The sequence below is a fragment of the Acomys minous genome (assembly GCF_964271855.1).
Source record: "Acomys minous genome assembly, chromosome: 11".
In the NCBI taxonomy this organism is placed as follows: Eukaryota; Metazoa; Chordata; class Mammalia; order Rodentia; family Muridae; genus Acomys; species Acomys minous.
The window spans coordinates 56,843,827-56,870,575 of NC_140492.1; the positions used below are offsets into that span (position 1 = coordinate 56,843,827).

A 26,749-nucleotide genomic window follows, 5' to 3' on the forward strand; every position below is an offset into this window, starting at 1 on the left:
AATAGTTTGACCTAGACAGAGGGCCCACAATAGTGCAATATGTATTTGAAAGAACTTTTTCTTAAAGATTAAACTTATTTAGTGTCTGTGAATGGCTATATGCATGTGTGCCCGTGCTGTAGCCAGGGTGTGGAGGTCAGAGGTCTTCTGGGAGCGCCTTCTCTCCTCTCACAGAGTGTATCCTGGGGTTTAAACTCAGGTCGTGAGGCTTGGCAACAAGTTCCCTTGCCCACCGAGTCCTCTCACCAGCCCAAGGGGAAAATGTTTATAAAAAAGCAAATGGAAACACAGACTGACTGACTGACCGACTTCCTTCCTCCCTCCCTCTTGTTCTACTGCCAGAGATCAAACTCCGGAACTCATGCAAGCCAGACAAGCCCTCTACCACTGAGCTGCGTGTCCTGTCTGATTTGTCACAGCTTCTTGACAACAGTGGGAAAATGATAACAGGAGAAACAGTCAACAAAGGGAGAAGACGCTGAAATTGCCCACGCCCGCTCTCACAGTATTATACGGCCAGTAAAAAGTATGCCTTCAAAAATATTAAATAATATAGAAAGATGTTTATGTTACATGAGTGAAACAGGGAAGAAAGCAACACTCAAACAAGCACAATGCTGATTTTGTTTAAAAGACATTAAAATATTTATTTTTGGAGCCAGAAGTTCATATGCGGTTTAAGACCTGCACAATGAACACACATAGCTTCTATAAACAGATATTAAATAAGCATACAAGGCACGGCACCCCACCTTCTCATATTTTTTTTAAGTCTGTGTATTTAGCGAATGCTCATTCTCTGTGGTTACAGCTGAACATGGCACCGCATGGAGAGCCCAGGAACCTAAAAAAATGTAGCTGTGACCTGGTCTTGGACTGGAGAGTGTTTTAAGGTGATTCTGCAATAAGCATCTAATTAAGAATCAGGAGGTGGGAGCATCGGCATTTCCCTTGGCCTGTGGGTGAGGATGGCTGTTGGAGACTAGGGCATGGAGCTGTCCAACCTGAACTGCCTGAGGCACAGACATCACCTATGAAAGCCACCACACTGAGCATCCACCTAGGAGCAATGTACTCACGGTCCACCAGGAGGGTCCAACTGCAGGACACTTGGCCCAGGCTATTAGATGCTGTGCAGCTGTACCTCCCGCTATCCCTCCTCTGGGCTCTCGGCAGGCACAGGTAATGGGCTGTACCATCTTCATAAATCTCAGCGATGCCTTCTCGTCGCCTCACAGGGATGCCTTCCAGGAACCAGGCCACTTCCGGCTTTGGTATCCCTGAAACTACAGGGTCACGTGTGGAACATGTGCCTGCAGGGAGCACTGTGGTGGGGTGGGGAAGAGACTGACCGGCAGGGAAAAACTCAGGCTGGATGGAACGGATCCCTTACTTCCAAGCCTGCCTCTTCTGGGATCCTGCACTCACTGAGTAGATGTCCTGTGAGAGGCAGGGTCCTGAGGTGGGGGAGAGCAGGGGTGATGGGCCCATTCTCCAGGTCAGACAGGAACAAGAAAAGGAGGATGGAGAAGAAGGCACCTGTAGTGTATGAGGGTGGCAACCCCAGGGGCGAGGCTCCACTTCCTAAGGAGCAACAGGTGACCTTTGGATGTGTCTCCAGAGAACAAAGGCATCAGAGGCTGAGCACTTCCTACAGAGAAGACCCTGGAAGGTAGGTAGCTCCCTAGGGGACCTAGTTTAGAGGGATGAATAGACACAGGCGGCACAGACTGGTGTGCGCTGGAGGAAAGGAGTGGCCATCAAGGAACCGGCACTTTCATCGGCTCTACTCACCCTCACAAATGAACTTGACCGGTTGCTCTTCAGTGACTTCTTGGCTTTGGGGCTGACTCTCAAATTTGGGCATCGTGGACTTCCTTTGGCTCTCGGTGGGGATGTTCCTGCTAACAGACTTGTTCCCAGTCGAGCCTTCCAGGCCACATTGTCTGGTAGGGAGTGTGGCTTGCTGAAGGGCGGCCAGAGTCTTCCTCTCTTCCGTTGAAGGAGAGAAGGCCCCTAAGCCCTGCGCTCTCGCTTCTGGCTGGGCCTTCGCAGCCTGCAGGGTGATGGTGCTGGAGGTCTTCTGCAGGGCGGAGGACTGCACCATCTTTCTGGGAGAATTGTCACCCATCTTCAGCGTGGGCTCCTGCCTGGACTTCAGGTGGCTGCTTGTGGCCCAGGCTGAGGAGCCAGTCCTCTCGGGGCTCGGGCAGTTCTTACTTTGAGCCACAGTCTCTGGGTCTTTGGAGATTCCATTGGTCACCTCCTTCCTGATGTCTGGACTGAGGACCTTGGATCCTCTCCCAAATGACCTGTATAGCGATGGGGGTCAGGAGGGGAGAGGGAGAAAGGGCCACAGCGGCTGTCTGGTTACTGTGCAAACATTGCTCTCCACGGTATAGATTTCAAGTATCCCAAAACCCACAGATGGAGATTAACAGCCAAGCATTACAGCGTGCTCTGTGTCCCACGCCAGTACACAGGAGACACTTGACCTTTCCTGTCCTCTGCGTCCACCCATAGCCCTGTGTATTGGTGCACCTCTTCTCCCTGGGGCTCTGGAGTTCAAAGCAACCATAGGCTTCCCTTGCCCGCAAAGCCTCTCTCTAATCCAATTCTAAATATCTACCGCAGCCAACCTTTTAAAGACCAATTGAGTTGTATCACTTGAAGCTCGAGGCGTTTTCGGCCTTCCACTCTATTAAGGATAAAAGGAGAGCATCACAGTGGCACAGAGCCTTAGCTGCCACTTGCCATGGAAGCCACTGACCTGCAGCCTACCAGACAACTACAGTCATGTGGGGGTTACTTGGGCCCCACAGCCCTCTTCTCAGCATTTCCCCAGCACTGATCCTTCTGTTTGGAACATGTTCTCCTGAGCTTTTCCTCACCCACTAAGGCTACACTTCTCAGGTCTGAGTTCAAACGTGGAATTTTCGGAAAGTGCGTTCTCAATTCAGTAACTGAAGTCAGCGTCTCACTGTCAGTATTCCTCACAGAGATCACAGTTGTAATTTCATATATGGGGTGGCTTAAAGCCCTTCTCTACAGCATCCGGTCAGCTCTCCCCTGTGTCCTGACATCTACCCTATGCCTCACATCTGGAAAGGAAGGAAGCCATCGTGTAGGCCAGAGGAACCAGAGGATTCTGGCCTGGAATGGCAGTAAAGCCGTCTGGGTGTGGTCCGCTTTGGAAGACACTGGGAGGACACTGAGGAAGACACTGGGAGGACACTGGGAGGACACTGAGGAAGACACTGGGAGGACACTGGGAGGACACTGAGGAAGATGGCAGCCCTGAGCGTTCCAGGGACTTTCATACCAATGGCATCTCTAGTCAAAACAGACAGCAAATTGCCATGGGGGAACAACATAAAGCACCCCAAATAAAGCGACCCTCCCCAAGCCAACCCCCACTTCCTACACAATGACTTGAAAATTCAGGGCATTTCTGCCGCATAGCAATTATGAAGAAAGACATACCTAGTGGCATTGTCCAAACCTAGAAGAGGAGCAGAAAGACAGTGGATTATCTTATATGCCAAGCAGAGACAATGATACGGTGACATCTTTTTCCTTTATTACAGAGCTTTCCTACTTGGGGCTTTGGGTAGGCTGAAATATTACTGCCTGTCCCCACCCCCAGCCCCCTCCCCCAGCTTTTCCACCAGCAGCTGGGGCTTGCAGGTGTGGACTCTGTTCCTCTTCACCAAACAGAAGGAGGCATAACCAATGGAGAGACGAATCAAGGAGCAAACCCTCCGATGAGAACGCCAAACCCAACTGCTTTCAGTTACCTTTAGCCTTCGAACTCCATCCACCCCAAGTCCATTTGGATAGACAAGTGCTTTTAAAACATATGAAAAAGTGACATTGTATCCTCCCAAGAAGTATACAGTAGATTCTTTTTCTCCCATGTCTGTTGCTTTTTAAATTTTATCACAGAAAATTCTGAAACATATACTAGTTGGAAGATGGGCATTGCAGCCAGGCGTGGTGGCGCACACCTTTAATCACAGCACTCGGGAGGCAGAGGCAGGTGGATCTCTGTGAGTTCGAGGCCAGCCTGGTCTTCAAAGCAAGTCTAAGACAGCCAGGGCTGTTACAGAGAAACCCTGTCTGGAAATTTTTTTTTTAAATAAAAAATAAGGAAGGAAGGAAGGAAGGAAGGAAGGAAGGAAGGTGGCCATTACAAGACCTGAAAGCCAACAGCATGATGAGGAAAGAACATTTACCACTCCTGTCTCTTTTTCCTTATACTGTTTGGTTTTGAGTACTTTGAAGAAAAAAAAAAAACAGTCGTGAATCATTTAGTTATTAAGTGCATTAAGAGGGAGTGGTGCTTAGATGCAAGGCTATGGAAAATAAAGAAAGGGTGGCTCAACCTTGCTGCAGAGACCTGACTGTTCCTGACCTACAGGAGTGGTCAAGTCACATTCTTTAATCAGGACTGGGGTTTCTTGTTTTAACTGTATCTGGTGGAACAGAAAATACCAGTGGGCACGGTGCATGGAATGTGTCAGGGTGGATCCTCGAGACCTGTTTCAGTTAACTATGTTTACACACAGGAGTTTCTTTTTGTGAACTCTGGAAACAAATAAAAATAAAGAAGTTATACATAGATACATACATACATACATACATACATACATACATACATACGTATATATATATGATAGCTAGACTGACAGATGATAGATACATAAATAGATGGGGGAGGGAGAGATAGATAGATAGTAGATAGAGCAATTAGGCACAGTTTCTGAGGAAAGGAAAGAGATATGAAAGGTGAAAATCGAGCTGGAGAGATGCCTCAGAGGTTTAGAGCACTGTCGTTCTTCCAAGGGCAGCTCACAGCCATCTATAAAAATGAGATCTGGTGCCCTCTTCTGGCATGCAGTCACACATGCGGGCAGAATACTGTATAAAAAAATACATCTTTAAAAAAAATATTTTAAAAAAGAAAGTGACAATCATAGCCAGAAGTGGGGGAGAAAGGCAGAGGAAGAGGATGAGGTCACTTCCTTTTCTGATCCTTAAGCCCGGTGTTTTCTGTCACCAATGGAACGTGTGAGCACTGGGTTTTGCGGGATCCTCCTGCCCCGCCCACCCCCCTCCCCACTACTCCCGCGCATGCTCGGGCACACATGTTCAGGTTTCCCCAGGCTGGACTTGGGGAAGGCGAGAGAGCTGTAAGCAAGAGGTCTGAGAGGTTGCAAAGGAAGAGCTGACAGGGGCTGAGGATGAAAGCAAGGAAGAGCGCTACTGTTGACAGGTCCAGTCTGGTGAGGAGGATCCTGGGTAGAAAGATTTACATTAAGGGAGCATTTTGTCAAGTCCAAAAGAAACTCAGGACAAATGGCTGAGGTGCTTATTAGCATACAAAACCACATGCTGGCCTCCAGGCTCACTCAGTGCCTTGGCTCCTCTCGGGCCTTCTCGCCCCACCTTCTGCCCTAAACCTATCTACCCATCTCATGGACTCCCTTGGCTCACCGTCTCATTCCTACAGAACACTGCCATTTCAGCCACAAAGCCCTGTGGTTCTCCCTCCCTCCCTCTCTCTCTCTCCTTTGCTCCCTTTCTCCTCTTCCTTCCTTGATCTTCCCACCTCGTGTTTAATCTATTACTCTTTCTTCTCTGGACCCTTCCAGGTACCTCTGGCTGCACTCTCCCTCCTATCTACAATTAAAACCTGAGAAGTTTAATTTAACTATAGCTAAATGGAAGGTATGGTGTAATTTCACTCTCCCTTGGAGCGGTCGTAGCCTCACTTTACACACATCTGGTTGGAGGGACAGAATAGATACGTTAGATTTCAGGCAGGAATGATGGCGGAACACCAGCGACACCCACTCTTCCAACGGCCAGAGTTTATGAAAAAGCTACCTGAGGGACAAGAAAGGACTGAAGACACAGGAGCAGGGCCTAGTTAGGGGGGCAGCTCATAGCATCTTCCTCTGGGTCTGGTCTGGGCTGCCGGCCCATCCCTTTTTTTCCATCAAAAATTTTGTCCTTGAAGATTCATGGTTGGGCCACTGTACCACATGTTTTACACACAAGCGATGCAAAAAAATTAGCTTCCTCTGAAGGGTCCAGACACCAGGAAAGGGTCCCTCTGCCCCCCCAGTCCCCCTGCCCCCCTCATACCTGGGATAGAGAGCTCCGCTGACATGGAGGCTTTCCCTGACCCGTTCACCACCATGCACGTGTACACACCCATGTCATCCTGAGTGACCTCATGGATTTCCAGGATCTGCGTACCATTCTTCTCTGACATCGACACACGAGCACTTGGCTGCAGTGGGACATTTCCCTACAAGTAGCAATAGGAGAGCTTGGTTACAGACGTCTGCTCTCCTTCTGACCCAGTTACCCTGCCTCTCACCAGTCCTATGGAACGGACGCCAGGATTTGGGCATGCAGAAGAACCCTGCTCTGTAGTCTCCATGCATTCATCATAGTGATGTCAAGTTCGTTTGTTTTGTTTGTCAACTTCACGCAAGCTAGAGTCATCTGAGAAGAGGGAACCATCCCCAAGTGAGAAAATAGTCCCACCAGACTGGCCTATAGATAAACCTGTGGAACCTTTTCTTGATTGATAATTGATAATGGAAGGGCCCATCCCACAGTGGGCCATGCTGTTCCTGGGAAGGCGGTCCTAGTGTGTGGGAAAAAGCAAACTGAGGGCTGGAGAGATGGCTCAGAGGGTAAGAGCACTGCCTGCTCTTCCAAAGGTCCTGAGTTCAATTCCCAGCAACCACATGGTGGCTCACAACCATCTATAACGAGATCTGGTTCCCTCTGCTGGCGTGCAGGGGTACATGAGGCAGAGCACTGTATACATAATAAATAAACAAATATTAAAAAAAAAGAAAAAGGAAAAAGAAAAAGCAAACTGAGCAAGCTAGAAAGAGCGAGCCAGTGAGCAGCCCTCCTCCATGGCTTGTGTTTCAGTTCCTGTCTCCAGGTTCCTGCTCTGGCTTCCCTCAGTGATGGACTGTGACGTGGAAGTATACACCAAATGAGCCCCCTTCCTCCTCAAGTTGCTTTTGGTCACGGTGCTTAACACAGCAATAGAAAGAAGGCTAAGATGATCGCCACCTGAGCACCCAGCCTTGAGGCCTCTGCACAGGCTTGGAGCCAGCATGTGGAAACTATCTCAAGAGATCCATGGTTCTCTGAAGGGAGAAGCATGGGAGAGCATCCTCTATTGCTCACTTTGTTTTTCTTTGCCTTCCGTTTTCCCGAGGGTGAGTTTAGAAGAATCAAAAAGTAGGTAAAAGGAGCCCTACCACTCATTTCCACTCCTTTCTCCTCTGAAAAGCCTCTTTTCTCTCTGGCCTTGATCCCACTGTCCCTGACATCCTTCAATCGATGCCCTGCTCTATCCCCACCTTTCTCACTGCCTGGCACCACCATCTCTTCCTCGCCTCTTCACTTTGTCCTGTAATGAACGGCCTAGAAAGCACTTCCACGTGGAGTGTCCCCAAACATGCTGAGGCATTGTTCCTAACCCCAGAGACAAGGAGACTGGGTTCCAAGAGATTGAATGACTTGTCAAGCACCTCCATAGAGCTGTTACCTGAAAACTAGCACCCTGATTCAAAGTCCTTCTCTTGAGATGCCTAGTCTGTCTTTAAACAAAAAGCTTTGTGCTGTTTTGTAAGAGTGAGGATAAGAGCACTGTGGTCTGAGTAACAGCTGGGGGACACTGGAAGAGAAACGTCACTGTCACACATGCTGAGAGGTTTGGGGGAAATGCCTGGGATTGAAACAGGAGGAACCAAGTGGAAAGACAGATTCCCATTGGCTCCAGGGTTTGAACTCCTTGGCTTCCTGGCCAGCGTCAGAGTCTGGGCGGACAGAACCTCACCTTGAGCCAGGTGACCTGTGGTGGAGGGCGGCCGGTGATCTTGCAGGAGAATCGCCCCGTCTGCCCTTCTTTGACCACAGCTCTGCCCAGCTTGGTGGCAAACTTTGGTGGGCACTCGCCCCAGATGCTAGGATGAGTCTCCACTGAAAATCTGTCCCCAGAAAGAGAGCAACAGAGAATCCAGACTTACACTGGGAGGTAACTCAATTTTTCCACTCCTGCCTAAATCACTTAAATTGTGGTCAGAAACCATTTAAGAGTTGTTTTTCCCAACTCTATGCCTCAAACGCCTTCTCTTGTCTCCTCTGGAAAAATCAGTGGCACAAGAACATATCACCTCTACCACATGGGTACACAGCTTCATGGCATTTACTGACTTGCCTTAAACCTCAGTTCTACTGAGCTCTGGTCCAAAGCCTGGATTTTGAACAACCGACCAAGAGCATGCTTGTTGTATGCAACTTCGAGGGCCGACTCATGGGGACCTCCAGCAAGAGTCTCCACTCTGGGTTTGCCCAATATTTTGCTAGGAATAAAGGCTCCAGGGGATGGGGCTGCACAACAGAGGAAGCACAGGCCCCTGGGAGAGACTGTGGAAGGCTCTCACCCACTCCAGAACAAGCTGAGAAATAAGCTTGGGTTGAGCCATTGAGATCTGGGGCTTGTCTGTGACAGCAGCTATTGTTAATGCTTCCTCTAGGTTTACTCGTTTAAATTTGTTATCTGTTATTAGCCTGATTTTTAGAATACCCTGAAGACCATAGACACATTCCTCCACCCCCATAGTATTTAGCAGCTGGGCCAAAAGTGGTACCCATAGTCTGCCAGGTCAGAAGATGCTGGGGAAATGACGTCCCACTGGGCTCCCACTCTTCAGTTCTTACAACCTAGGACACAAGACTTATGCCCCAAACCTATGTTTGTCATGTCAGCAGGAAAAGCCAACCCAACCCTTACTGTGGCTCGAACATTCCAGAACTTACCCTGAGGTTTTGGGGAGAACAGGCTGCCCATGCTGCTTCATAAAATTCCCTGCAAGTAACACACAGAGAGAAGGCTAAAGGGTCAGGGCCAGTGGTGGCGCACGCCTTTAATCTCAGCACTCAGGAGGCAGAGGCAGGCAGATCGCTGTGAGTTCGAGGCCAGCCTGGTCTACAAAGGGAGTCCAGGACAGCCAAGGCTACACAGAGAAACTCTGTCTTGAAAACCCAAAAACCAACCAACCAAACAAACAAACAAAAAAAGAGTCAGGGCCAGGTTGCATCCACCAATGTTGGCAATGATTCATGCAGATTCCACAGTGGGAGAAGGTGGGACAACGATGCTAACAGTGGACCCTGGTGTGCACGTGCTAGCCCACTATGGGTATCAAGTTAGTGTTTCATAAACATTGGAGCACGGACCCCTTGTAGTAACTGAATGAATTTGGCAATTCACTACTTTCTGCACTTTAAAAAATGTATTTATTGTTATTTTTGTGTACGAGTGCTGTGTGCATATATGTGCAGTGGGTACATGCTTGGTGCCTGTGGAAGCAAGAGGAGGCTGTCGGATCGCCTGGAATCAGGGTTACAGATGGTTGTGAGTCAGTATGTAGGTGCTGGGAACTGAACCTGGGTCCTCTGTAAAAACAGCAAATATGCTGTCTCCCCAGCCCCCTTGCCATCTTTTTTTTCCCCAATGGGTAAGAAAGATGAAATTCAGAGAAGTCACATATGTAAAGTCATAGAAGCTAAAGCGGGTCAGGAATTAATCAGGTCCCCCAAGTTCTAGAACACCCCACCTCTTTGCTGAGTTGTGAGGTGTCACTTTGGATTGGCTACTGTTAATCATCACCCTGTAAAGATCCAGGACAGTTCCAGAACATGTCTCAGTTTAAGCGAGGGACGGAGATGCCTGCACACATCTCTTACCATGTCTATTTATGATGGAGGTAGTCGCTATTCAGTTCTCCCGTAGAAGGCCGAGCAAACGGCAGCAAGCAGAGACGGAACAGGAATGAGCCACCATAGAGCCACACCTCCCTTGAACCAGCAGTGCTGACCGCCCCTCCCTTGAACCAGCAGTGCTGACCGCCCCCCCTCCTGCGGGTCCTGGGCAAGATGCTACAATGCTGGGTACCACAGGTTCCTGCTAAGAAGCTAATATATTCATTGCCTCTGAGCCTGGGTGGGCTGCTGTCAAAGCAGGCAGGAAACAGTTAAATAGCAAACCCAGAAAAACCAGGTAGGCAGGAACCCTTTATCTAGCTGCTGCAGCTGGGGAAGGAATATACAAGAGGACCAAAAAATAACTATGCAGCAACATAATTACATAAAAGTGTTTTGTTTGTTTGTTTGGTAGTTTTTTAGTTAGAAGGAGGAGGAGGAAAGGACGTTTTTGAGACATCCACCACCCTGGAAGTTGTTCTTTTTCTACCACAAGCTGCAAATGCATGTGAGAGCCTACGTAAGGCCCACATGAGGGCTCAGTTGTCATTCTCATATGAGCAAGTGTCCGCTGTGGGGAATTTACAGGGAACTTCTGGGCTTCCTTAGTCTCCTACCTATTACATTTACACGACAGCGCAGGAAGGAAGCCAAGGGCAGAGGCTAAAGCCTGCCGTGGACATCTGCAGATGCCAACAGAACAGCAGTGAGATGGACTGACAACATCCAGCCTGAGAGGTCAGGGGTCAGTGGCCACTGCTGACGCACTTCTGCTCTATGACCACAGAGGGAGCAGGGTCTGCTGTCGCATCCTCCAGGCAAGGTTGAAAGAAACTTTAAGTTGACCAGAGGAAAGACAAGCTCTAAAGGGACCCAGCTGACAGTAGACTTAAGCTGCTGGACCCTTCCATGCTGTTGGAGGGAGACAAACAGAAAAGCGTTGCTAATAGCAGTTGTTTGGGGGTGCTCCATAATTTTAGCTGTATTTTACTTTCAGTAATACTAGCTATATATTTTTATCATTTATTTTTTAATACTTTATTCAGATTACATGCCAATTGTTATCCCCTCACTTGTATCTTTCCGTTCCCCCTCCCTAGCTATATTTTTAAAGCTTATAAATACTTATTAAGAAAAGCCAAAGTGATGAGCAATGTACTCACACCCTCCACTGAAAAGAGGAGACAAAGAAAGTGAAATCTGGCATCGAAACACAGTTTTGTAGCTTCTCGTATACGCTCCATACAACGGTAGCGTCCGCATGCCCAGCTGCTTAAGAGTCACACCACATGTCATTTACTGTTCTTTTCCACACTATTGATAAGTATTATTACTGATCTTTGGTAAAAAATTTTTGTCTGTATAAATGGATAAACAGAACACAGTCTATTCATGTAATGAAATATTATTCGGGCATAAACAGGAATGGAGTACTGAAACTCTACAGTATGAACGAGCCTTGAAAAGTATGTGAAGTGAAGAAAGTTCATCACAAAGGTCGCATATTTTATGACTTCATTTCTAAGAAATGTGCTGAACAGGCAAATCCACAGAGAAAAAAGAGTGGTAAGCAGCTGTCAGGGCCTGGAGGAGGAGAGAAACTGGGGGTATCAGATTCCCATTTGTGGTAATGAAAAAGCTCTAGAAGTAGATAGGGGTAGTAGTTGTGCAGGCTGGAGTGTGCTGATGACGTAAGAGCACCTCAGTGCACACGGTGCAGGCTGGAGTGTGCTGATGACGTAAGAACACCTCAGTGCACATTGTGCAGGCTGGAGTGTGCTGATGACGTAAGAACACCTCAGTGCACACTGTGCAGGTTGGAGTGTGCTGATGATGTAAGAACACCTCAGTGCACACTGTGCAGGCTGGAGTGTGCTGATGACGTAAGAGCACCTCAGTGCACACTGTGCAGGCTGGAGTGTGCTGATGATGTAAGAACACCTCAGTGCACACTGTGCAGGCTGGAGTGTGCTGATGACGAAAGAGCACCTCAGTGCACACTGTGCAGGCTGGAGTGTGCTGATGACGTAAGAGCACCTCAGTGCACACTGTGCAGGTTGGAGTGTGCTGATGATGTAAGAACACCTCAGTGCACACGGTGCAGGCTGGAGTGTGCTGATGACGTAAGAGCACCTCAGTGCACACTGTGCAGGCTGGAGTGTGCTGATGACGTAAGAGCACCTCAGTGCACACTGTGCAGGCTGGAGTGTGCTGATGACGTAAGAGCACCTCAGTGCACATTGTGCAGGCTGGAGTGTGCTGATGACGTAAGAGCACCTCAGTGCACACGGTGCAGGCTGGAGTGTGCTGATGACGTAAGAGCACCTCAGTGCACACGGTGCAGGCTGGAGTGTGCTGATGACATAAGAGCACCTCAGTGCACATTGTGCAGGCTGCAGTGTGCTGTTGACGTAAGAGCACCTCAGTGCACACTGTGCAGGCTGGAGTGTGCTGATGGTGTAAGAACACCTCAGTGCACACGGTGCAGGCTGGAGTGTGCTGATGGTGTAAGAACACCTCAGTGCACACGGTGCAGGCTGGAGTGTGCTGATGATGTAAGAGCACCTCAGTGCACACTGTGCAGGCTGGAGTGTGCTGATGACGTAAGAGCACCTCAGTGCACACTGTGCAGGCTGGAGTGTGCTGATGACGTAAGAACACCTCAGTGCACACTGTGCAGGCTGGAGTGTGCTGATGACGTAAGAGCACCTCAGTGCACACTGTGCAGGCTGGAGTGTGCTGATGATGTAAGAACACCTCAGTGCACACTGTGCAGGCTGGAGTGTGCTGATGACGTAAGAGCACCTCAGTGCACACTGTGCAGGCTGGAGTGTGCTGATGACGTAAGAACACCTCAGTGCACATGGTGCAGGCTGGAGTGTGCTGATGACGTAAGAGCACCTCAGTGCACACTGTGCAGGCTGGAGTGTGCTGATGACGTAAGAGCACCTCAGTGCACACGGTGCAGGCTGGAGTGTGCTGATGATGTAAGAGCACCTCAGTACACATTGTGCAGGCTGGAGTGTGCTGATGATGTAAGAGCACCTCAGTACACATTGTGCAGGCTGGAGTGTGCTGATGATGTAAGAACACCTCAGTGCACACGGTGCAGGCTGGAGTGTGCTGATGACGTAAGAACACCTCAGTGCACACGGTGCAGGCTGGAGTGTGCTGATGACGTAAGAGCACCTCAGTGCACACGGTGCAGGCTGGAGTGTGCTGATGACGTAAGAGCACCTCAGTGCACACGGTGCAGGCTGGAGTGTGCTGATGATGTAAGAGCACCTCAGTACACATTGTGCAGGCTGGAGTGTGCTGATGATGTAAGAGCACCTCAGTACACATTGTGCAGGCTGGAGTGTGCTGATGATGTAAGAACACCTCAGTGCACATGGTGCAGGCTGGAGTGTGCTGATGAAGTAAGAACACCTCAGTGCACACGGTGCAGGCTGGAGTGTGCTGATGACGTAAGAGCACCTCAGTGCACACGGTGCAGGCTGGAGTGTGCTGATGACGTAAGAGCACCTCAGTGCACACTGTGCAGGCTGGAGTGTGCTGATGATGTAAGAACACCTCAGTGCACACTGTGCAGGCTGGAGTGTGCTGATGACGAAAGAGCACCTCAGTGCACACTGTGCAGGCTGGAGTGTGCTGATGACGTAAGAGCACCTCAGTGCACACTGTGCAGGCTGGAGTGTGCTGATGAAGTAAGAACACCTCAGTGCACATGGTGCGGGCTGGAGTGTGCTGATGGTGTAAGAACACCTCAGTGCACACGGTGCAGGCTGGAGTGTGCTGATGACGTAAGAGCACCTCAGTGCACACGGTGCAGGCTGGAGTGTGCTGATGACGTAAGAGCACCTCAGTGCACACTGTGCAGGCTGGAGTGTGCTGATGACGTAAGAGCACCTCAGTGCACACGGTGCAGGCTGGAGTGTGCTGATGACGTAAGAGCACCTCAGTGCACACGGTGCAGGCTGGAGTGTGCTGATGACGTAAGAGCACCTCAGTGCACATTGTGCAGGCTGGAGTGTGCTGATGACGTAAGAGCACCTCAGTGCACACTGTGCAGGCTGGAGTGTGCTGATGATGTAAGAGCACCTCAGTACACATTGTGCAGGCTGGAGTGTGCTGATGACGTAAGAGCACCTCAATACACATTGTGCAGGCTGGAGTGTGCTGATGACGTAAGAGCACCTCAGTACACATTGTGCAGGCTGGAGTGTGCTGATGACGTAAGAGCACCTCAGTACACATTGTGCAGGCTGGAGTGTGCTGATGACGTAAGAGCACCTCAGTACACATTGTGCAGGCTGGAGTGTGCTGATGACGTAAGAGCACCTCAGTGCACACTGTGCAGGCTGGAGTGTGCTGATGACGTAAGAACACCTCAGTGCACACTGTGCAGGCTGGAGTGTGCTGATGATGTAAGAACACCTCAGTGCACACTGTGCAGGCTGGAGTGTGCTGATGAAGTAAGAACACCTCAGTGCACACTGTGCAGGCTGGAGTGTGCTGATGACGTAAGAACACCTCAGTGCACACTGTGCAGGCTGGAGTGTGCTGATGACGTAAGAACACCTCAGTGCACACTGTGCAGGCTGGAGTGTGCTGATGACGTAAGAACACCTCAGTGCACACTGTGCAGGCTGGAGTGTGCTGATGATGTAAGAACACCTCAGTACACACTGTGCAGGCTGGAGTGTGCTGATGACATAAGAGCACCTCAGTGCACACTGTACAGGCTGGAGTGTGCTGATGGTGTAAGAACACCTCAGTGCACACGGTGCGGGCTGGAGTGTGCTGATGGTGTAAGAACACCTCAGTGCACACGGTGCAGGCTGGAGTGTGCTGATGACGTAAGAGCACCTCAGTGCACACTGTGCAGGCTGGAGTGTGCTGATGACGTAAGAACACCTCAGTGCACACTGTGCAGGCTGGAGTGTGCTGATGATGTAAGAACACCTCAGTGCACACGGTGCAGGCTGGAGTGTGCTGATGACGTAAGAGCACCTCAGTGCACACTGTGCAGGCTGGAGTGTGCTGATGATGTAAGAACACCTCAGTGCACACTGTGCAGGCTGGAGTGTGCTGATGACGTAAGAGCACCTCAGTGCACACTGTGCAGGCTGGAGTGTGCTGATGACGTAAGAACACCTCAGTGCACATGGTGCAGGCTGGAGTGTGCTGATGACATAAGAGCACCTCAGTGCACATTGTGCAGGCTGCAGTGTGCTGATGACGTGAGAGCACCTCAGTGCACACTGTGCAGGCTGGAGTGTGCTGATGCTGTAAGAACACCTCAGTGCACACGGTGCAGGCTGGAGTGTGCTGATGGCGTAAGAACACCTCAGTGCACACGGTGCAGGCTGGAGTGTGCTGATGACGTAAGAGCACCTCAGTGCACATTGTGCAGGCTGGAGTGTGCTGATGACGTAAGAGCACCTCAGTGCACACTGTGCAGGCTGGAGTGTGCTGATGACGTAAGAACACCTCAGTGCACACTGTGCAGGCTGGAGTGTGCTGATGACGTAAGAGCACCTCAGTGCACACTGTGCAGGCTGGAGTGTGCTGATGATGTAAGAACACCTCAGTGCACACTGTGCAGGCTGGAGTGTGCTGATGACGTAAGAGCACCTCAGTGCACACTGTGCAGGCTGGAGTGTGCTGATGACGTAAGAACACCTCAGTGCACACTGTGCAGGCTGGAGTGTGCTGATGATGTAAGAACACCTCAGTGCACACGGTGCAGGCTGGAGTGTGCTGATGACGTAAGAGCACCTCAGTGCACACGGTGCAGGCTGGAGTGTGCTGATGATGTAAGAACACCTCAGTGCACACTGTGCAGGCTGGAGTGTGCTGATGACGTAAGAGCACCTCAGTGCACACTGTGCAGCCTGGAGTGTGCTGATGACGTAAGAACACCTCAGTGCACACGGTGCAGGCTGGAGTGTGCTGATGACATAAGAGCACCTCAGTGCACACTGTGCAGGCTGCAGTGTGCTGATGACGTAAGAACACCTCAGTGCACACGGTGCAGGCTGGAGTGTGCTGATGATGTAAGAGTGCCTCAGTGCACACGGTGCAGGCTGGAGTGTGCTGATGACGTAAGAGCACCTCAGTGCACACTGTGCAGGCTGGAGTGTGCTGATGACGTAAGAGCACCTCAGTGCACACTGTGCAGGCTGGAGTGTGCTGATGACGTAAGAGCGCCTCAGTGCACACGGTGCAGGCTGGAGTGTGCTGACAATGCACACATGTGCCATCATGCCTGGCTTGAAAAAAAAAGATCTTAAGAACTAAACATCTTAATCCAAAACCTGAAATTCCTGAAGAAGAAAAAAAAAAAAGAAAACCAAAACAAGTAAAACATGGGATTTCACCGTAGAATAGCAGAGAACGCTGCTCGCAGGTGCTTCTCTGTCAGAATCCATGTGACTTACAGTATGACTCAAGGGCAGTGAATAAGTGGCGGGCCAAGCTGGACCTGAGGAGTGCTCACGCCAATATGAGTTCATGCCAGACAGCTTACACACAACAAAGGGAAGTTGGACTGAGATATGCAACAGCACGAGGGAGAGTTCTAGTTATAAATAGTCAGATAAGGTGAGATTAATTTTGCAAAGGTATGGAAACCTGGCAGAATAGTAAGGTGATGGTGGAAAAATAAGCGGAAAGGAGATTAAGAGAGAATGCCAGAAATGGAGGAGCAAATGGAGAGAATTGGTGAGGACTGGACCGATTTGGGAGGGAGAGCCCGAGACACTGAAGTATTTTAACCACCCATCTTAGATTTCTAAAGGACAAGATAAGGCATGCTGCCAGGTTTTGGGAGGGAAGAGTCCGACAGAGGAGGGGCTAAGAGGAAACCTGGTGCTTTTCATCAAAAGATGTAAGAAGATTAAACAGAAACGGAACACGCTGACCCAAAAGTGAATGATGCGGTCACCTGGGTAAGGAGGCGGCAAGCTCCGCCAAGTGTGTGGCAGTGCTGTCTGTCATGCAAATAGGACTCTCGGCACCAAACAAGACACGGTTAATAATCACGTCAGGGGAACTAAAGCAAACCCTGGCCGTTCCGGGTGAACCAGAAATAGTCAACCTATGTGAGCCATCTTCAAAGTGTTTCTTACAGAAGGCTTAAAATAGTGCTTCTCCACTCTATCAGAATAAATCCCACTTCCATAACATGCATTTAGTCATGCTGGGGCCACCTTGAATAGAAGTTCACGGCTAATTGGCCATGTATATGGTTTCAGAAATTCATGTAAAGCCTTAATTAAAGCAAGGTGACACAGAAGGCAGACCATAATCCTCTGCACCATGGTATGTAATTGTTCTGATGAAACACGCCGGAGGATAATGAGGAGATCAGATGTTTGCAGAACTTGTGAAGTATGAGTTTAAAAATGAATGAGAAAAAAAAATCACACCATCAAGAAGTTTAGGAAAAAGAGGAGTAAGGTGGGTATGAGAATAAAATTGTTTTAGAATAAAATAGCAGACATTATCTAAGAAAGCATAAATAGCCCTAAAAGGTAACTCAGCAAGATAAATTGAGAAAAAAAGATCTCAGGTGTGATATCAAAACAATTCTGTCTTATGCTACAGAATTGAGTAGTAAAAGGTTATCGTAGAAACTTTATCTATGCCTTAAATTCCCACTATGCCTTGCAATACACTCTCTTGCAACACAGCTGTAACTCCAAATTAACTTCACTATGTGATCTTTCAAACCACAAATTCATCATATTGCCCTCAAGTTTTAAAGACAGGTAAGAAGCCAAAAAACCTAATGAGACATACATATTTCACATGTCTCCATAATATAATATAATATAATATAATATAATATAATATAATATAATATAATATAATACAATATAATATAATATAATATAATATGATATAATACTACTTGGTTCTAGCTCTGTCAGTGCTCCTCAGATCTACATGTGATGTATGTAAGCATATATAAGTATGGTACTTATATGTACATGTGTACATGACTGTATTTCACTTAGTAGAAAATGTGCACAAAATAAATTATGTAATAATTTTTAAGCTATAACTTCCAGGCTTCTCTCTACATAGAAGCCATTTCTTAAAATTATTTAGCTAGTTTTCACAACTTAAAATATCCTGGGTGAAGCCGGGTGGTGATGGCGCACGCCTTTAATCCCAGCACTTGGGAGGCAGAGGCAGGAGAATCACTGTGAGTTCGAGGCCAGCCTGGTCTACAAAGTGAGTCCAGGACAGCCAAATCTACACAGAGAAACCTTGTCTCAAAAAACCAAAAGAAAAAAGAAAAAAATATCCTGGGTGTTACTGGAGGCCACAGAACCACTGGCTTACGTGTGTCTGGAGTATTGTTCTAGCAAGACTGTAAGGAAGGAGGGACGATCCTTGCCGTGAAGCACACACTGTATTCCTAGTACTTTCCCACTAACTGCCCACAAGCTTCCTGGACCACTGGGAAAAGACCAGGAGCCATGTGAACGCCACGCCCTCTCCCCTAGGGGATGCGGTGCTGTTCCTGCTTGGAGCCAGCAGCTTTAGTGCTGGAGAAATGGCTGGGGTTTGATCTACAGCTGATCAGACTTGATACCTGCAAAAGGAAGGTGGGGGTGCCGCACGATACTAGAGGGTGGGGAGTTGCTCTACGTGGATGTCCTTGCAGCAATATTGCCTCTCTGTTCTCTTCGAAGCAGCCTACCTTTCTCCTGTAGACTGCTGCTGAGAGCTTGGGAGGGCACCTAACCGGCTCCCAAGGGTGACAAGGGACAGCCGCTGAGGTCAAAAGAGCAGGATTTCTGGACTGAAGGTGAAGAGATGTGGCCTCGGCACTTATTATTATTATTATTTTTGGGAGGGGCGGGAATTTGAAGGTCTCTGAGCTGGAGACACAAACAAGAGCCAAGTCACACCCACAGGGCCTTGCTGACAGCACGTGTCATGGAAGGATGCAAGGGGGAGGGGGTGATAAAATCTGCCGTGCGTTTTTAATGGGTATTTTAAACAGTGGCGTGGACACTGGAGTGAGGACAAGATAAAGAGGGAGACCACTGGGAACCGGGGCCCAGATGGTGGCACTGGCAATGGAAAGGAAATAACTGTGTAGGAGATGACATAGCAGGATCTGGTGACGCCTGACAGGGAGCATTTGGGAATGAACGGGGTTGCCCAGATGCCCCACTTTCTAAGAAGCTATGGACTGTCACCTGTCGGTTCTAACAGTCTTCGTGGTCCCGTGCATGTCTTAAGTATAAATATTAGGGGGGGGGGGCTGGAGAGATGGCTCAGAGGTTAAGAGCACTGACTGACTGTTCTTCCAAAGGTCCCCAGCAACCACATGGTGGCTCACAACCATCTGTAATGTGATATGGCGCCCTCTTCTGGCCTGCAGGTGTACAGGCAGGCAGAGCACCGTACACATAATAATAAATAAATAAATCTTTAAATATTAAAGTGCCTCTGCCAAGGGATTCCGGTTGTGGTGTAAGCAGAGCTCTTCCCCACACAACTGCTCATGCTGTGCTCTCTGCCTGTTCGCAGTTCACTCTCGCTGGAACACACACACACACCATTCCTACACTGTGATGCTCACTAGTGGACACATGCCTCCTTGGAGGCCAAAGGTCACCTACGGGGCTAGACGTTTCAAGGGTTCTGTCTGAGGCCCCAAGAAATTGATACACTGAACAACCCTTCCTCAGGGGATTGGGGAAAAAAAAAACACCTCTTAGAAGAAAAACTGTTTCCTAGTCATTCATGGAGTTCAAAGAGTAGCTGCATGGGGTTTTGTACTGGAAGGTGGACTAGCTAAATAGTTTATACAAGTGATTTCATTAAACAAGAATTTTACATTATTATTATTTTATGTGAACAGATGTTTTGCCTGCATGCCTGTGTGTGCAGTGCCTTAGGAGACCAGAAGAGGGTGGCAGAGCTCCCTGGAACTGGAGTTGCACATAGTTTGAAACCTCCATGTAGGTGCTGGGAATCAATCTCTGATTCTCTGGAGGAACCGCCAGTGCTCTTAACCCCTGAGCCTCCTCTCCAGCCCCAGCAAGTGATTTCTTAAGTCTCCACAACTGCTCTGCAGAGAAACTGTAGATATTTAACAGAAAGAAGATAAAATTTCTCTTAGAGTCATCTTCTAGGGGCCAAGCCTCCATCTTAGTTTACTTCTCCAGAGTTGTCTGTTGTGACCTTCCAAGGAACGTGGAGGCCAGGGGCAAGCAGCCTCTTGCATACCTAAGTCATGAAGCGCTAATCTCACCGATTTACCAGGAAGCCATCAGAGATGATGTTTATCTAATCTGAGTCACCAATCTTTTGGTGTGATGTGATATTAGCCATTTTACAGTCATCTCCTTTGCAGGCGTCAGGTTGGGGCCATCTGCTGGCAAAGACAGCATGTGGGAAGGCATTTTAAGCAGAAACCTAGAGCAATTCATTGCATCAATAAGCAACTCATTTGGGTGTGGATCTTGAGATAGGATGGTCTATCAAAGACTACTAAAACACTTGAAAAAAAAAAAAAAGAAGGAAACTGGGACAACTAGCCCTGGTTGTCAGCTTGACTGCATCTTGAATCAACTGACACTGAGCTGCCAGGCAGACCTGTGAGGGATTTTCTTAATTAGATTTTTTGAAGCAGGAAGTCCCGCCCTATTTCTGGGCAACATCTTCTAATGGCAGCCGGGATAAAAGGACACGGAAGGAGGAAACTTTCTTTTTGCCTACTTTCCTCTACTCCCACAGTAAAGTTCATCTGTTCTGTTGCTGTAGCACTCCCTTGCCAGTGTCAGAACCAGCTTCTTTGGGATTCCAACAGAGACTGAAGACAAGCAGCCCTCAGAACCCTGCAGGGACGCCAGCATCAGATTGGGACTGTTGAGACATCGGCCTCGTGGACTGAACAGGTACTGAATTCTTGGCCTTTCCTTTACTGCGTGAGTTAGACTGTCACTGCTGGACTACCTGAGTTGCATCCCACAAGCCAATCTAATAAAAGTCCCATATATAATTATGATGATGTTGATGATGATGATGATGATGATGATGAAAGTCAGTGTCTTGAGGGGAGTTCTCTTGCTTCTCATGCCATTACAAAGTCCACATTTTCAACATTACATAATGAATGGAAGAACAGATAGGGCTGTGAGCAACTGGGAAAAACCTAAGTCTAGGAAACACCAAGGTGAGATGAGAGAAAGAGATGAGGACTAAAGAGGGAGGCAGGGAGGGAGAAGAGAGGAAGCTTGGGACTGAGCAGATGGCTCCGTGCCTGAGAGCACACATATTAATCTTGCAGAGCTTCCCACCACCCACATCAAGTGGCTTAGCACCTTTAACTATAACGCTAGCGAATCTGATATGGGAACTCTTGTGGCTTCTTGAGCACTGCACTCATTGTGTGCATGTGTAAGTGCACACGCACACTTAAGAAAAATAAAAGTACACAGCAAGTACTCTGTACATGGATGTGCAGATGGCAGCAGCCTCAGTACCTCAGTACTACAGGGTCAGGGATGCAGGGAAAGGCAGGCTAGGGAAAGGACGGCCAGGAGGCTGAAGAAGACAGCGGGGCAGGCTGCTCCGAGCCAGCTGATGTTTCCGGGAGCTCTTCAGTCAAAGTTAGGCTGCTGCAGGGGTGAGGTGGGGTGAGCTGTATTCTGGAGGGAAGATGGAAGAATAGGAGAGGAAGATGAAATGAACCTGGGAAAGAATCCAAGTAAAGGAGACTTAGAAGTCCCCCTCCAAGAAGAGCGTGAGAATTCTGCTGTGTACTGTGTAGGCTCCTGGCAGGGCAGTCTCGATACAGAACCTCTGCACAACAAGCGGTCACTGAGGCAGAAAGCAAAATCCTCATCACAACACAGCCATGTTGTTAACTTTAATGAGGGAGGGAAGGACACAAATTCAAGAGCATTCCAGATTCTGCCTGGGTTAAAAAAAGAATAGGACAATACCCCTTAAAGAAACAAAGTCCAGAGCCAGGTGTGGTGGTTCACACCTGTAATCCCAGCACTAGGAGACAGAGGCAGGAGGTTCTCTCTGAGTTTGAGGCCAGCCTGGTCTACAGAGTGAGTCCAGGACAGCCAAGGCTACATAGAGAAACCCTGTCTCAAAAAACCAATCACCCCCCACCCCCCACAAATCCACTCTGGAGTCTGACAGATTAGAAAGTGATTATAAAGATATAATTGAGAAATATATAAATAGACATTTCAGAAGTTAGACAGAGGGGGAAAGTGACAAAGAGAACACAGCAGACATCTTAAAAGAATAACAAAACTTATTAGAACTCAGCCAAGACATGCAGACGTGTAAAATATAGACTGTCGTGAGCCCAGTCCAGCGTGAGGATAAAAGTGGTCTGACAGTTCCTTGACAAGACAGCCCAGGGGCATAAATTCAAAATCACCCAAGAGTGTTGTGCCCCTGGGGCTGGGCCAGCAGTCACCAGGGCCAATCCCCACTTTGCCTCACAATCTAGGTGGTCTTTAGAATGGCCCTCTGTTCCTCTCTCATGGTCAGCATCCATGATCTGCAGGACAGCAGTTTCATGGATGTGCAGAGCAGCAGCCTTGGAAGTAGCAGGGGTCAGGGATGCCCAATGGCCAGGAGGCCTGGCTGGAGAAAGACAGTGTGGGGCAGACTGCTCCAAGTCAGCTGACGCTTCCAGAAGCCTGGCAGGTGATCTTTGCTTTTGAGATAGGATCTTGGTATGTAGCTCAGGCTAGCCTTGAGCATAATTCTCCTGCCTTTGTCTCCCACATGCTGGGTCTACAGGTGTGCTCTTGTGTGTCTGATTCTAAGCTGAATCTCCTTCATCTGAGTGGAATTCTCCCAACTATGGCCTGTGGAGCAGTGGCGGGGTGACGTCTGAGGCTGGCTGGACTTCAGATATTCAGGTCCTGTACCAGATCAGTCCAATCAACGTGGTGCGTTAACAGGAGTCCCCGGGGAGGCATGTGGGCATACGTTTGCACCAACCCATCCTGCAGCACTCGTGAGAACGACTGTTAAGTTCGTGTCTCTTCTGGGCCTGCAGTTTAGCCAAATTGAACTCCTAAGCATACGATGTACTATCAGAAGTGACTCTCTGATCCCTCAAATTCAAAGGCCTTCTGAGACTCAAGCCAACATTGCTTTTCATGTTTATGCTGATTATACGCTGAAACAATAGCAGTTTGGACTACTGAGTTACATAAAATATCTTATTAAAATTAATCTCACCTAGCTTCAAGAATGTGGCCCTAGCAAACCTAACATCACGTGTGCGGCCCATGCCATGTCAGTCCTGGATGGTGATGCTGGAGGGCAGCCGGTGGCCCCTGTACTAGGACAGGAGGAAGCTCCCTCAGAATAAGCTTCCTTGCTCTAACCCTGAACTTCAATAGCCTAGAGGTGTTTAGAGCATGGCCGCTTCCCTGTGTGGGGCACGGGTAACTGTGTGGTCCTTGGGTAACTAACTGTGGTCCTATCACTAGGCACCTGTTCCTGGGCTCCTTGGCTTTAATTGCCAAACTGGAAGTCAGGCAAGGAAGCTTTCTTTTACATAGGCTTCCCTCTGTAAGGACTCTAAGGATGTTAGCCGCAGCCCAGATAATCACGGGGCACTGCTTCCTGATGGCCAGGGGCTACGCTGATCCTTACACCACTCTGTGTGATGCGCCCTACCTTAAAGGAAAAGAAGTAAGACACAAGGGGCAGAAAGATCACTTGCGCATACTTAGGAATCGGTAGAGCTAAAACTCAACCAAAGCATTTGACTTTCTGCTCACTACACAACACCGCCTCCTCCACCTGTCAGCCAAACATTTGTCCTGTCCAGGGAAGCACAGCACACAGTTGCGGGCGGGGGGTGGGGGGGTAGGAGGGCGGCACAGTGGGCTGCTAGAGTCACTTTTGAATGTCAAGGCTAGCCTGTCAGGGTTGACAATTTCTTCATGGTAGGGGGTTCACGAGTGAATCCTTCTAGACCTATGGGGCTTGGTGTGGCCCCAAATGCATTAGGTCAACCAGGCTTCTGATGTGGAGCTGGGATGCACGCAGGCCCATTCACACAGAGATAGGTTGCTGCTTTGAGACCACTCTCCCATTAGAGATAGAAGCTTAAGTGACTGGGCTAATTGATCCCAATTAAAACCCACCCAAAGAGGAGGTACATGAGGCCTGTCTTGCTCTACTGTAATTGTCTCCCCTCCTTGCCTCTCTCTTCCTATCATGACCTGGAAATGTTCTCACGGTATTGAGCTAGCAGATCCAACTTCCTGAACAGTAAGAACCATAAAGAAGGTTCATACATTAACTCAGTTGGTTTTTTTTTTTTTAAAGACAGAGTTTCCCTATGTAGCCTTAGCTGTCCTAGACTTGCTTTGTAGACCAGGCTGGCCTCACAGTGATCCGCCTGCCTCTGCCTCCTGAGTGCTAGGATTAAAGGCGAGTGCCACCATGCCTGGCCGTTATCGCAGTTTTATGTAGAGCAGCTGGCTTTGAACTCAGATCTGTGTCTGCCTCTTGAGTGCTAAGAATAAAGGAATGTGCCATCATAACTGATTGTGTCAGTTTTATAAAATTCCCCTATGCTCCCAACACACCCCAGACTTCCTTAATATGAATCGTAGAAAATAAGGGCTAACTCAAACTGCAAAGCTTGGAATCCACATCCGTTTTCGGCAGAAGCCAAGGTTCAGAGGTTTCAGGTCACACGCCATGTTGGCAAAAGTTGGGATCAGGACTTTGGACTGTGACTCATAACTCAGCATTTCTCCACCCCTGGCTCCAAACAGGAAACCAGAAAAGAAAGCGAATAGGGTAATTTTTGTTCAAGGGCCTCAATATTCAAAGTTGAGGCTTTGTGATCAGTTAGTATAGGGACAGCACAGAACAGAAATGGCTCTTGACAAGTTTATCCTGAGACTCTGACCGGAAGCCACTCTCTGTCTGGAATGCCTCTACCCCAGCAACCTGAAGGTCATTAGAATGACTGAGTCATTCAGTTAAAGAATTTAAGGAAAGCATCCAAACTATGTGTGCTCTGCTCAGTGGAACTTGTGTGGGGAAACAGAGAAAAGAGGCCAAGGAATGGCCACTGGCCCAGGTGCACTCATCCCTTCTAGAACCTTCCAAGGCTACCTTAACCTATCTATATTGCTCACACAGTGTCTGCTGTAAATGAGATTAGGAGAACAGTCTTCAGAACAAACAAACAAACAAACAGACAAACAAAAGAGCAAGCTCAGCTGCCTCACTTCTCAGCTCCCAGAAAGGCCTAGAAGGGTTTGGAGGAAGCATGTCTTACATATGAGGGCCTGGCAAACCCCTTTGTCCTCCCAGAATCAGACACTGAGTCTCTGCCAGTGGCCTGATATGGAATGCTCAACCCAGCAGAGCAGTTTCAGCCTGCCAGGAAGGCGCACCAGTGACAAACCTCAGGATTATTTATAGTCAAATGTTTCCTCCAGACGCTTTTAAGTTAGCAGAAATTATTTCAGTCACAGAAGTGGGGGGAAGACAACTGACCAGCATTAATTAATAGACGTACTTTTTTCTAAGTTACATATTCCTTATAATGAACACTAATCTTCATAGTGATGCTAGTGATGATAAATTCTGTCTGTTCATTCCCCCAAACATTTGGTATGGACCTGTGCAGAGAATGTTCCAGATGCTGAAGAAAATAGTAATAGACAAGATGGCAGCCCTGTGTCTCAGATTGTATAATGGGTGGTGAGAGGGTGTCAAGGCCTAAAGAGAAAGTGTTAGGGAATTTAGAAAAAGGAGGGTTGAAAGCTGGGGGGGGGGCGGACAGTAAAGGGGGTTCTCTAAATTGGGGACGTTTGAACAGAGGCCTGAGGAACGTGAGTGCAAGCTAGGTGAAGGATCAGGGCAAGAGTTCTTGTTTGGGCAAGTGACAGGGTGAAATCCTGAGGTCTTGTCAAGTGAGAGCAAGGCTTGGCCACGGTGAGGTGACAGGTAAGGAGAGTGAAAGATGGGTCAGGCGTCCGTTTGTAAGGTCACCACTAGGGGTCTGTTTTAGTCTTGGTGTGATGTGAGTCACAGAAAGGCTGCAGCATGTATCTTGACAGTCCAAAGCTCCAGACTGGGTGTGGCTTCTCTTCTAAGTCCCTCCATCTTTGAGAGATGGCTGACATGCAGCAGGAGACCCTAGAACTGGCAGCTCAGCTTCCACCGCAGTGCCCCATGGGACTCACCTTCTACGGTCAGCTCCACTGTCACCTGGCGGGCACCACTGCCGTTGCTAGCTTCACAGGTATATTTCCCGTTGTCCTCCTCACAGACAGTGTGAATCATAAGGCTGAAAGTCCCTCGCACTCCACAGTCCAGCAGGAAGCGGCCTCCATTGGTGATGGTTTGTCCGTTTCTGTGCCATGTCACCTGGGGCTCTGGGTAGCCTCGGACCTACAAGAAAAAAAAATTGTAAGGGCTTCTGTTTCATACATGCTCACTATGTGCCCTAGGGTTTAGAGTTCACAGTTTCTACCCATTACACACTGGGTTTCAAGGACATGAAAGAAAGAAAGAAAGAAAGAAAGAAAGAAAGAAAGAAAGAAAGAAAGAAAAGAGAAAAGAAATAATCATGTGAGCACTGTGACACACACTTGTAATTTATAGCACTTGGGATGTGGACACAGAAAGGTTAGGGGCTCAAGGTGAGACCTCCAGCTACACAGCAAGCTCACCCATGGGCTATGTGAGACCCTGTATGAATCCCTCTCCACCAAAGACAAAACAAACACCCAAACCCTCAACATTAAACTATACTAATTACAGCCAGGCGTGGTGGCGCTCGCCTTTAATCCCAGCACTCGGGGAGGCAGAGGCAGGTGGATCTCTGTCAGTTTGAGGCCAGCCTGATCTACAAAGCCAGTCCAGGACAGCCAGGACTACAAGAGAAACTCTATCTTGA

General features: G+C 48.6%; 1 protein-coding gene across 5 annotated transcripts in view; it reads right to left on the reverse strand.

Moving 5' to 3' along the window:
- The window catches only part of MYLK (myosin light chain kinase), a 247,120-nt gene that overhangs the window by 113,287 nt on the left and 107,084 nt on the right, over window positions 1-26,749 (reverse strand). For all 5 annotated transcript variants that reach the window (XM_084802385.1, XM_084802386.1, XM_084802387.1 and 2 more), the window contains exons 3-9: window positions 26,034-26,241; window positions 8,860-8,908; window positions 7,877-8,027; window positions 6,151-6,316; window positions 3,484-3,502; window positions 1,795-2,312; window positions 1,080-1,286 (exon numbers count right to left, since the gene is read on the reverse strand). In XM_084802385.1, the coding sequence (XP_084658511.1) occupies window positions 1,080-1,286; window positions 1,795-2,312; window positions 3,484-3,502; window positions 6,151-6,316; window positions 7,877-8,027; window positions 8,860-8,908; window positions 26,034-26,241 (1,318 nt within the window). The remainder of the gene's footprint in view (window positions 1-1,079; window positions 1,287-1,794; window positions 2,313-3,483; window positions 3,503-6,150; window positions 6,317-7,876; window positions 8,028-8,859; window positions 8,909-26,033; window positions 26,242-26,749) is intronic.